Consider the following 12198-nt stretch of genomic DNA (forward strand, 5'->3'; position numbering starts at 1 on the left):
TGAGGGAGAGGTTGGTCGAGCAGGAGCAAAACGGGGACATGGAAACCCCTCTGCGTGCAGGCACGTCCCGGTCCACACCCATCTAGAGAGCAGAAGTGTTTTACGGGGCGATTACACCCGAAATTCCTCCTTCTGGAGGGCGGCAGCTCCCTCTCCGAGTTGTTAATGATGATCGGTGTCGGAGGTTTCAGTACAAGCGTCTAGTCGTCGTCAGCAGGACCTAGTTCACCCCCTTGTGTGTCCTGGAGCAGGTGGAACGGACCTCTCTGTGCCCTTCCCTACAGAGATTCGATTTAAGAAAGCTGTCTAGAAATAACCACACAAGCCATAATTAAGTTGGGATGTAATCCATCCATATCAGCACTGTATTAATTTTAAAAAAGCAACATTTGTACAGGAATATCGGTCAATCACGTCGTAATTACAAGTACTGTTGTCAGTTATGAGTTAAACAATTTCTTACACGAACAAAACTAAACATAGAACAAGCTGCATTTAAAAGTTTACGCTGGAGTAAAAACACAAAGAACGATAAAAAAATCTGAAGTAAGCGTTGTGAACGAGATGCATGCAAAGAGGTGTAGGTAGGTACAAATTGTACACCTTAGTGAGCCAGAGTGCCAAGACGCTGCAGTATTGCTTCTTTTTCCCCCATTATAGTAAGTTAGCTTCCAGTAACAGATGGAGTTAGTTCACAGACACATAATATACACGAGTAATCTCATCCTGCTACACTTCACTTGACGACGACTCTAGAGGAAAAACACAGCTCCTACGAGATACCTTTCCTCTGCACAGGCTGCCTCCCTCCTCGGGACAGTAGTAACACCAAGATCTTCCAAACCCCACGCAAGTGGCAGGAGACTTCAGTGATGGGAAAAAAAAAATCATTTGTTCGTCAACTCTCGACAGGACCTCCCGGACACGAGCTGCTTCTAAAAGCGGTTCTCCCTGACCCCCTCCCCTCGGTGATAACACGGAAAACAAGTGACAGACGGGTTAGGCGGTGCGGGTTGGTAATTCCAGTGGCACGTCCGAGTCCAGTGTTCGGTACGGAGGTGTGTAAAGCAAAGCCGTTCGCCCGCTCGCGTCGGAGGGCTTCAGCGCGCCCGCCCCGCCGAGCAGATGGAGACAGCGAGGATGGGCGGCGCTCCCAAGACCGCGAGCGCTACGGGCACCGCGCGCGTCTCAGATTGCACTGGCCCGGCTCTGCGGCCGGCCGCACGCATCCTGACAGCCCCGTGTGCTGGCAGCAGGTCCCTCGACTACTTTCTCCCAGCAGACTCTCTGCCGGGCAAGGGAACGGCAAACCTCTGGGCTGGGGGGGGGGGGGGAACGATCTTTTGGAAGCGAGCCCATATGAACAACAGTGCTTCACTGAACACACAGGCATTGGAAATTCATAACAGACTGGAGTTTATTTCAGTGTTACCTGTCCAGGTGTGTATTTTACAGTTAAACACTTCCTAAAACTACAATAAAGCTGTGGTGTTTGGTATGAGTATTTCAGAAACTGGCACCGTTCCGAAGTTGGCGGTGCCACAAAAAACGGAGACAAAAAGAGTTGTACTCCCCCAGCTCACCCCAAGCACTTGCCTTAACCCGCTGCAGCACTGACACGAGTCTCATCGAGCTGCAGAAGACAAAGCTCCGCTTTGGAACATTAAAACATATTTGCTCTCACGAGAAGCCTTCCCATTTAAAAAAAGAAAAAAAGCTTTAAGGAATCATAGGGAGATTTTCCAGAAAACTGTCACACGAAACACTTTAGCTCCTCCCTGGTGCCTGTTTGCTTGTTAAAAGTCAATCGAGTGTCCCTTTATTTACAATCGTCACATGCACAATTGGGTTCCATTCATAAAGTCCAGAAATGTAAATGTGCCTGTGTGGAATATTACAGCAGGTTTCAAAGCTGGAGGTGCTCGTCTGTACTGTTTAATAGTCACAAACAAGGCAAGGTAAGATGAGACACCTGCTAAAGCAAGACTATGCTATAAGGTACTGAGAGCGTAGGTGACATCCGTTTCTTTCCCTGGGGTGTGTGTGGGGAAGAGTGGGGGTGATGGCCAAGGGTCAACCAAAATCCTAGGCTAGAAGCCGCTCGCGTGTCTTAGACAGAAGATTGCACTCCGAAAGTCTCCTGAGAGGCGTACACCATGTACAGGAACCCATCCTCGTCCTTCTCGCTCTCGTACACCTCGGATATGGGTGTGGAAACGCTCACCATGCTGTGTCCGTTCACCAGGAGGAAGAACGCCTGGTTGGAGTTCAGCTGCAGGCGTCGCCTGTTGGGGGGAGGTTGGGGAAAGGGAGGGGGGAAGGAGTTTCACAGTGATGACCATGCATTTCCACTCACGTTAACAAAGGCTTTAGGACAGATGGCACAACAAAGTCCTCCACCACTGACAGCAGCAAGGTGTCCCCACCCAAAGCAGCCCTGCCACTGGAGAAGGCATTTGCTTCCCACCTCGAAGTTGTATTAAATTCATCTACTAAGTCCAGTCAAATACACCCGCTGACAGAAGCCCTTACACTTCACTGGGAAAGCTGCGCTCCAGAAGGGCGTTAAACTGAAGCGAAGAGGTGCTCCTTGCCAGGCCGATCCCCGTACAACCAGCGAACACGCAAGGCCTGCGGGACCTCTGGCTTGCAGCTTAGCTCAACAGCGTCCCACTGGAAACGTAAACCCAGGCTGACCTTGAGAGACCCGTGTGAAGACGGGGAGGGAGGACGGGCAGAGCTTCCATGAGAAGGCCCTGGACCTTTTAAAGTCACTTTGTCACCAGCTCTGTAACAGCCTGCGTTTAACCTTTGGACCATCCTGCCCCCTCCTCTCCTCCCTCCCAGGAGAAGCATCGTGGGAAGGGTGGAGAGCGACAGGCTTCACAGACTGCGTGGCACGGTAAACATCTAACTTGGGGGTTTCCCTTGGATCGTTCACTCCGGTGAGGGGAAAATAGGTATTTCTGCTAAACTGCCTACTGGAAAGCAGGTTTGCAGAGGGGAGCTCTCTTACTACTTCATAAGCCAAGTTGTGCCAGGGGAGGTTTAGACTGGACATGAGGAAAAATGTCTTTACTGAAAGAGTGGTTAAACATTGGAACAGGCTGCCCAGGGAAGTGGTGGAGTCCCCATCCCTGGAGGTATTTAAAAGACGAGTAGATGAGGCACTTAGGGACATGGTTTAGTGGGCATGGTGGTGTTGGGTCGACGGTTGGACTCGATGATCTTAGAGGTCTTTTCCAACCTCAATGATTCTATGATTCTAAGCCAAGTAAGCAAGAGGAACTCAGCTGTGTGGAGGCGCAACCAAAGAAAGAAGGAAAGAACAACAGATGAGAAGAGCTTTCTGCCACTTCCACACACTGCTGAGGGGCAGCAGCAGCTGGGAACAAGGATTTATTTAGCCTCCCAGCCACAGCCCTGGAAAGGGACCCTTCCAAAACCAAGCTCTAATCACTCCAGAGACAGCAGGCTGAGAGAAGGCAGCAGCTATCTGAGGGTTGGGAAGGACAGGCTTTGCTATGCACAAGAGGAGCTGGCTGAGGACCAAGTCCAGCTGGTACCAAGTCACCTATTAACAATGAGGCCAAAGAAAAAAGGTGGGGAAAATCCTTCAGCTTGCTGTTAACTTTTTTGCCCGGGTTCTTGAGAAATTCTGGAAGACTTGAGCAATCTGGTTCCTGCTTCCAAAAACCCTATCTCACTTTCTTACTCATGTAAGAGCTGGGATTTGCTTGCGCCAGTTTTTGTACAAGCCTCCGAGGCAGGGAATTGTTTGGACATGTGGGACAGCTCTCAAGTTTTTACAGCTTGTGGCCTCCAAGAACCAGCTCCCTGCTACACCGTGACCAACAAAAAGCAAACTCTGGTTTGCTGCTAACTTCCAAGTTTACCGCTTGAGAACTCTTACTCATCAAATATTCCTTCTTGACATGAAGCCAGGAGAAACGCACTTCTAGCAGAATTTCTGACCACAATTTCAGACCACACAACTTCCACTCCATGCCTACTTCCCCTTTGCCTTTTCTTGTAAGCAAAGCTCCAGCACCAGAGCGGAGCAGTACTCAAGCCACAGTCTGTGCAAACAGCTGGGACAAGACGACACTGGTCTGAACATGTGTTTTTCAGGCCTCAACACCGTCATTGAGGGAAACCTCCTTTCACGATCAAAGGATGCCAACATCAACCCTAAGCAACAGCTCAGAGCTCTGGCTATGAGCCCAAACTCCCCCTCCGGTGGGTGAGAAGAGGCAGGCGCTCCAGAGAGGGACTCCCAGGCAGAACACCAAGAAGGCATCCTAAAATAGCCAAGCAGGAAGCGCTGGGGCCCTGGGCAAGAAGCACCCATGTTAGACAGGGATTCATGGCCCCAGACTCCCTCCTACATCTCCGGGAACCAGTTATTTCTCTTGAAAGCAGACTAACAGCTCAGCTCTTTTCAGAGTCTTTTTTTTCCAATCAAAGCCAAAGGAAAAGCACCTTCTCATCAATTTGTCCTAGTGATGATACCAAGCGCTCGTTAGATGAATTTTCCATTTAAAGAGCTCCCAAATGCATACACCAGGTGGGGAATTAACAAGGAATCATAACCTGAGGTTGATGCAGCTTACACCAAAATCACAGCATACTACCTGATAATTTTGATTAGCTCGCTCATGTTGACGTGATCTGGCACCAGGAACTTGGTCTTATCCAAAACTGGAAGCTGCTTCTCTCCCTTGTACCTTTCAATGATCACCTAAAAAGAAACACAAAAAGAAAGGAGGAGAAGATGTGAAAGGCAGAAACAGTGTCTGGCGCCCTCGCCTCCCCCTTCCATTTTACACCCAGCAAAGTACAAGCATTTATGCTAAACTCCATTTCCCTTCATTTGTGAATGCAGTGTCTCGAAACTGGAAAGGAACAATTATATTTATTTATTTATTCACCTGCCCCTCTTGTTCTGTTTGCAAGAGTCACTGCACGAAGGGGTAACAAACAGGGATTTAACAGCAAACATCCACAGCTTCAGTGCAGTTTTAGAACAGTTCACTTGCAGGAATCATTTAATCTAGCACTGAACTACCCAGCAACAAGGAAACCCAAGAAAAGATAAAGCACACTTCCCTCTAACACATTACAGTGGCTGACTAGGGGCTTGGGCTGCTACGGCAGTCTGCAAACCGAACCAGTTTTCACTAGAATTTCTCCAGTTTCAGGCCGTCTTTCTAAGAACTACACCTCCAGGTCACTACGCTATTCCATTCACCTTCCGTGATTACTCCAATGCATGAAAGCAAGCTACTTTTGAAGGGTATAAAGCCTCAAAGGAGAGAATTTCCTCCCCCTTAATCTCAAGACAGCATGCTCAGGAACCAGTAATTCTGTCAAGATTGTTATGTAGTAACTACTTAATTCACGAGGAAATTGCAGATTTGCCAATTTAAGTAGCACCCTGCCCAGCAACTGTATATAGTTCCTGCTTTTAAGAAATGATCTCAGAATTCGTGCGCTCCCGTTTCCACAGCCGCGTGGGTTTTGTTGTTTTTATATCAACGATAGCTACGTGACACCATTCACTTGGATCATTTCCATGCTCACGGGGTCTGGCTGTATTGATATTCGAAAGTTGTACAGGTGAAGAGATATTGAGCCAATTTAATTATATCAGAGAAAGACTTCCTTACACCAGTTTAAATAAATGCTGGCTCATTCTGGAAAAAAACCAACACTATTTTTAAAGAGGTAGACCATAACCAATAGATAATATTTCCAACAGCAAAATGAAGGATGTTGACAGCACAGGAGGGATTTACCATCTAGCGTGACATTGCCGTCTTATCTCACCCAGAACTGCTAATGATAATAATGAGGCAGTGACTCAAGCTAGGACATGGACAGGCAACCACAGCAAGCCTCCAGGGATCCCAGCAGGCCTCTGCCATAGTTGTGAGTTTGCATCACTGCATCTTCAGCAAGTTGCTTAGGTACCTCTGCATTTTTGCTGGTAATATGTCCATGGCTGACTTGAAATGAGGGCTTTGCTATAAATCGATGGCTTTCAATCTGCGGTCACAGAGCTTGGGGACTACAGCGAAGCGATCTGTGAAAGGTGGGTGAAAAAGCAACCTTCTGTCAGGAAACAGATTTGTTAGGAAAGGGCCTTTTGGGAAAACCGCACATTCCAGAAAAGTCAGAAAATCTCTGCTATAAAATATTACTTGTTCCCATGCCCAACAGCATAGCACAACAGCAGCAGCAGCTGCTAAAGGGAAACTGAAAACCTTTCGGTTTCTATCTGACCACGGAGGCAACGACTGCTTCTGTTAATGAACTTGCACTGGAACTGCAGCCACTTTGCAAGCAGTTTGTTCACAGAAGAATTTCCACTCGCAGGGATCACCAGCTCTCATCACCGAGAACCAAAGGCTGAGGCATCTGATTAAGTTCTCTCTTCTGTCCCCCAAGATCTCCCGAGACCTTCCCTGTTCCACCAAACGGCCATAAGGACGGTTGCATTTATTGCTTACTGCGGTGACAGCCGTCACGCAGAAGCCCACCAGCTGTGAAGAACTCATCAGCAACAGATCACGATCCATGCCTTTTGCTTCCCAGGATGCTTTGCTTTGCGTTTGTAACCTTGAGGATGCCATAAATAGAAGAAAATAAAAACTCAGGCAGCATTTGGAGCTGACCAGCTAAAGAAGAGTGACGAGGTGAGGGCTGATCCCCTCTTTGAGGTGGCCCGACACTAGGTGGAGAGGTTTGTCAGCCAAGCAGCGTTTCTGGAGACCTCAGGCAAAGGCCCGTTTCCCGGAAGGCAAGCGTTTGTGTCTTTCTCAGCACAGATTGGTGACGGAAGCCCTATCTGTCTCTACATTACTGTGTATTCTTCTTGGTTAGCCTTTGCAGACTCTTCTTTTGGAGAAGAAAAACACTGAGAAGAGAATCTCAGAGCTCAGCCGGGGTGTGGTTTTCTTTGAAGTTACAACATGCAACTTCAGTACACAGGAAACCCCATTTCCGCCAGTCCCCAGCTACCACCTTGCTCTACCACGCAGACTACCCGTTACTAGTTTGAGAATGTTTCTGAAATCCAGGCTTAATGACCCTGAACAGCCAAATTTTAATTTGGTCTCATCAGGACAGCTCTTTTACAGGTTTCTAACAACAAAAAACATGAACATGAGACTGGAAATTGAAGTGAAAAATGAAAAGAACCAGACTCACCGGTATTTTAGTTGGATGCTGATCTCGAATCAGCCGTACATCTTCCACTCTTTGCTCTGCAAGAGATTAAAAAAAAGTCTGTTCAAACATCCACACTGAATGCTGTTATTACTTTATTTCTCCACCACTGAAGAGAGGGACTGCGTGTTAGTAAAAGCGACAAAAGCAAGTTCAGGCAAAGCAGTTTTCAAATGGGACAGCACTGTCACAAGTAAAACCTCTCCTTTGACAGGCGATACTTTGCTCTTTAACCCAAGGTGACAAGTACTGCACGCACGCTGCCTGGGACTCCTAGAAAGTGTTAAAGGAGATGGACACCCCCCCCCCTCATTTTTCTGCCCACTAAAGCAGACATTTAATCTCATAAATTTATGGCATCAAATTACACCACCCAAGTTAACGACTAAATATCCTGTACTATTTCTGCAAGATCCCAGAAGAGGAAGTTGTCAACAATTACTTGAGACCTAAGACTAGCCGAAGCCCGGCAGCATCAGCTTACGCCGTGCATTCTAGTATTACCGAATTACAGTTTTCTATTTTGATTATGCTGCACCCATTGTTGCAGAAGCTGTTAGTAGGTTCTTGTGTACCTAGACATTTCACTGCTCTCCGTGCCAGTTTTCAGGATAAAGTTCACCTCTCCTCAGACATAAATATTAATAGCACAGATATTATAAACCAGGCTAAAGTACATGTCCGAGCCAAAGTAAACAGACGCAGTTCTTTTAGAGGCAGTTGCATCTGCTTACACCCTGCCTACTTTCAGATTCAGTGAACTCAATTTTAATGTCTCCAGTTCTTTTCAGCGGGCCGGGGCTTTCCAGGCCATCTCCATCTTCCAAACACCTCTCAGAGAGAAGATTCAGTGTTGCATCACAGCTTTAACAGACACCTACCTAGGGAGAGGTGCTGCTCATGGGAGAGGAAGAGCTCAGATCAGCACCCGTCAGCCCAACTCATTGCTGGTATGCTAACGCACAGGACACACTACCTGTCCCGTCACTCAGCAATAACATCACTCAGCTCTCCATTAGTCCATATTAAGTTTGTGTGCATGAAATACATCCGTGCGCCTTTTTACAAGCCCAATGAGGAAACGCAATTCACGTGAATCACTGTTTTAAGCTGGAGGTGAATCAAGCAGAACTAAGGCAAGGAGTATGCAAAGCCTTCACCTGACTGCAAGACTGAGAACCTGAAAGCCACCCTGCTTCAGATCCCACAGCCCAAGCCACGCTCTTACAGACCAGCATTAACACTTCAAGGGCAGAGATTACTAGCTAACTAAAATACTTTTTAAGATTAACCAGAAACACAAGAGATACGGGGAGTGAATGAGACCAACCGTCAACCTAGCAAGCACAGAGAAGTTTGACTAACTTTTCAGCTGAAACAGGTTTGTTCACGGCAGTGTTATTCAGCAGAACTCTCTGGAGTAGAAGGAACATAAACGGGAGAAATCATTGAGATCATTGTATATGGCGTGTTCAAAATCAGGCTTCAGTCAGCCACAGATAAACACTGTTCTCTGACGACATTAGTTGCAGTGGCAACTGCTTGGCTGCCATCCTAGCTGAACTTAATACCTGCAACAGAGGCTGCCGACAGGCAATGGGGTCAACAACAGTTTTGGAAGACTCGAAGAAAAGAGGCAGCTTAAACACAGACTCTGCTAGATCAAAATTCTGTCCGCTTCAATGCGGAGAACAGCTTATGTTTAACAGAACAGCAAAGGCAAGGGTGGGCACACCAGAAAGCTCTCTTAAGCAGCTTGACTTTAACCCAAAAGCAGAAGGAAAAGAAAATCTAGATCAATCACTTCCACCAATTCCATTTTACATACAGGATTCTATAGTTCACGCAGAAATAGGTTATGCTGCCAGTTCTTGTTACCCTCAGAGCATTTCAGCCTACCTCACCGACACACATGAAGAGATACTGAGCTCTTTGATTGCTTTGGTCCCATCCTAAGCACAGAAAGAAGTGTTGGCACCGCTCTATCAAGGCTGTTCCTTCTAGAAAGAGACTAATCTCATTTCCCCAGCCATCATTACACAGCTCTTTTCTACGCCTTGCTCGTTTTCAATAACTAAAAGGAGACAGGAGGCGTACATCCCAGTCCACTCGCAGCTCCCCGGGTAGAGAATTCCTCGCACCGTGCCAAGTACCAAACTGCAAGTGGAGCTTAATTTTCCTGTCAATAGCACAGACGGAGCCGGACACTGAGCAGACACGTTGGGAGGGAAGGGCAGGCCCAGCTCCTGGCACACAACGCAAAGTGATGTTTCCAGGCTCCTGGGAATTTTGCAGTCAATAACGGATGATGTAGAGAGGCGATCTCCCCACCCCAAGCCCCTCTCCCAACGCAGTGCAGAGCTCACCTCGGCGCAGCGCTGCCGCCCACCTCCACACCTCGCTCACCCCCCACCCCACCCCCCCCGGGCACCCAAAAAAGACCCCTGGCCCAAACTTCCAGGCTCTCGCCCCACGGCGGAGAGGCTCGCCCGCCTTGCCGGGGCGGAGCAAGCCCCACGGCCGCGCAGCAGAGCGGAGGCCGAGCCGGGGTTGGTTTCCATTTCAGCCCCGAGCGGGCGGCGATTCCCCTTCGGCCCCAGCAGCCGGGGACACCCGCGCAGCCCTCGGCGGAGCGGCACGGCGACGCCGGTGACCGGGGCAGGGCGGCCGGGCCCGCTCCGGCCGCGGACCCCCGCTGTCAGCAGGAGCCGGCCCCGGCTTGGCCGGCCCGGGGATCTCCGCGGCTCCTAAAGAGATCTGCCCCCTCCCCGCCTCGCCGATTCTCCGCCCCCCCCCCCCCCGCGCAGAGAGGGCAGCCCCCGCCGGCCTGCCCCGCCGGCCGCCCCCGCAGCCCGCCCGCCGAGCGAGGAGGCCCGGAGGGCGCCGGGGTAGCCGGCGAGCCCTGTCAGCGACCCTGCCCCGCCGCCTCCCTTCCCCGGGGGCTCACCGAAGGTGCGGCGCTGCTTGAAGCTCTTCTCCGAGGGCATGGCGGCGGCGGCTCGGCCTCAGGCCCGGCAGCGGCTCTGCGCGGCGGCGGCGGACAACTGCGAGTGCCGGCGCCCGCCCCCCGCCGCCGCCACCGGCGACTCCGGCGTCAGCTGACGCCGCGCGTCACGGCGGGGCGGGCACCGCCGCGGCGACGCCGACATCTTGAGTGTGGCGGGGCGGACCGCCCGCCGCCTCCCGCGGCTGGCCGCCGCGCCCCGGCGCTCGGTCCCGCGGGGTGCACAGCCATAGGCGCCTCGGTGCCCTGCCGTGCTCCTCCTCGGTGGCACGCAGCCGTGGCTGCCTCAGAGCGCCCTGCCAGTGTCCACCCTCAGCAACACACAGCCATGGCCGCCTCAGAGCGCCCTGCCATGTACCCCCTCAGCAACTCACGGCCATGGCCGCCTCAGAGCGCCCTGCCAGTGTCCACCCTCAGCAACACACAGCCATGGCTCCCTCAGAGTGCCCTGCCAGTGTCCACTCTCAGCGATACATGGTGATGGCCGCCTCAGAGTGCCCTGCCAAGTGTCCCCCTCAGCGGAAGACAGCCATGGCCGCCTCAGAGCACCCCGACATGTCGCCCCTCAGCAACACGCAGCCATGGCCACCTCAGAGTGCCCTGCCATGTTTCCCCTCAGCAACACACAGCCATGGCCGCCTCAGAGCGCCCTGCCATGTACCCCCTCAGCAACTCACGGCCACGGCCGCCTCAGAGCACCCTGCCAGTGTCCACCCTCAGCAACACACAGCCATGGCTGCCTCAGAGTGCCCTGCCAGTGTCCACCCTCAGCAACACACAGTCATGGCCGCCTCAGAGCACCCTGCCATGTGTCCCCCTCAGCGACACACAGCCATGGCCACCTCAGAGTGCCCTGCCATGTTCCCCCTCAGCAACACACAGCTACGACCACCTCAGAGTGGCCCACCATGTCCCCCCTCAACAACATGTGCTCTTAAGCGATTTTGCCTCCATGCAGAGGTGCAAGTTTAGTGATTTGCCTTGAGTTTGCCTTCAGGACAGATAGACATAAGTATAAGGAGGCCCTGGCAAAGTTTACGTTCAGGGAACAAAATTTTAGGGGCAGGTGTTTCAATTCACTTTGAAGCCCACCACCCGGCCTCGTGTGGTTTGTCAGGAATTGATTAGATCGCAAACAATTTCGGTCGCAAGCCAAGTTTGCTCGCGTTCATCCTGCAGATACCGCGTCACGATTAAAAATGCCCAACTGTTTCCTCCTTTAGCAGCTTTCTGACACAAGCTGTTGGCTGTAGACTTTCAGCTGCCTTTCTTTCTCCTTCTCTCACATATGTTCCCGGCACCGTGTTTTGAAATACAAGAACGATTTTGCAGCAATAGGGCTACACAATCTCACTGCACAATCCAACTTCTGCAGCTGAAGGGACAGGGAGTTGCAGACGGCAGTGTCCTTATCGAAAGGAGAGTAGAGGGAGGAGGAACAGTTTCTAACCAGCGTAGAGATTGTCAGGGGTTTTGCATTTTTTGGGGTGGAACGATGCATTGAAGTTAGAGTGACGTTGCGCTCACATGCTGGAATGAGGGTTCGTTACCTAATTTTGTGATTCAGGGTCATACAGTTCCGGTGGCTGTATAATTATAGGATGAGACCATTAAAGATGTGACTAACCAAGGAACGAAAAACAGCCCTGAAGTCTATGAATGCTCTATCCATCACATCACTGTCCAGGGACAGCAGGTGAGACATAGTGGATGATCATCAGAAGGCTGATACATCTGAAACTTAAACTAGCAATCCCGAATTTCTGTTTCAACAGAATTCTTTCTTATTTAAATGAATGCCTTTGAAAAAACATTTTCTGGGCTGAGGAAATCCCGCCACGCTCTCAGAATTGTACCTCAGGGGCTGCCGCAGGCTGTGTGGCTGCGGGCAGGGGGACAAGCCCCGGTGAAACCGCGTAGTGTCGTTTTTGGGGTGTGCAGGTGAGTCCCGGTGGCAGGGCCGA

General features: G+C 50.7%; 1 protein-coding gene across 1 annotated transcript; it reads right to left on the reverse strand.

Annotated features, from left to right (window-relative positions):
* Positions 1–331: 331 nt before the first annotated feature.
* MAP1LC3B (microtubule associated protein 1 light chain 3 beta) lies at positions 332–10295 on the reverse strand. Its single transcript, XM_076348971.1, has 4 exons — positions 10178–10295; positions 7213–7268; positions 4635–4741; positions 332–2285 (listed from the first exon to the last, which is right to left on the reverse strand). The coding sequence occupies exons 1-4, from the start codon at positions 10215–10217 to the stop codon at positions 2111–2113; spliced, it is 378 nt and encodes a 125-aa protein (XP_076205086.1). The 5' UTR covers positions 10218–10295; the 3' UTR covers positions 332–2110.
* Positions 10296–12198: the final 1903 nt, after the last annotated feature.

This window comes from Aptenodytes patagonicus, chromosome 11 (genome assembly GCF_965638725.1).
Source record: "Aptenodytes patagonicus chromosome 11, bAptPat1.pri.cur, whole genome shotgun sequence".
NCBI classification, from domain to species: Eukaryota; Metazoa; Chordata; class Aves; order Sphenisciformes; family Spheniscidae; genus Aptenodytes; species Aptenodytes patagonicus.

What these genes read in the sequence shown, in the direction of transcription:
- MAP1LC3B (XM_076348971.1), bottom strand. Translation starts at nt 10,217, where the DNA reads ATGCCCTCGGAGAAGAGCTTCAAGCAGCGCCGCACCTTCG. An exon ending in CAAGCAGCGCCGCACCTTCG is followed by an intron (nt 7,269 to 10,177) that starts GTGAGCCCCCGG and finishes AATCTCTTGCAG; the next exon opens with AGCAAAGAGTGGAAGATGTA. An exon ending in AGCATCCAACTAAAATACCG is followed by an intron (nt 4,742 to 7,212) that starts GTGAGTCTGGTT and finishes GTTTCTTTTTAG; the next exon opens with GTGATCATTGAAAGGTACAA.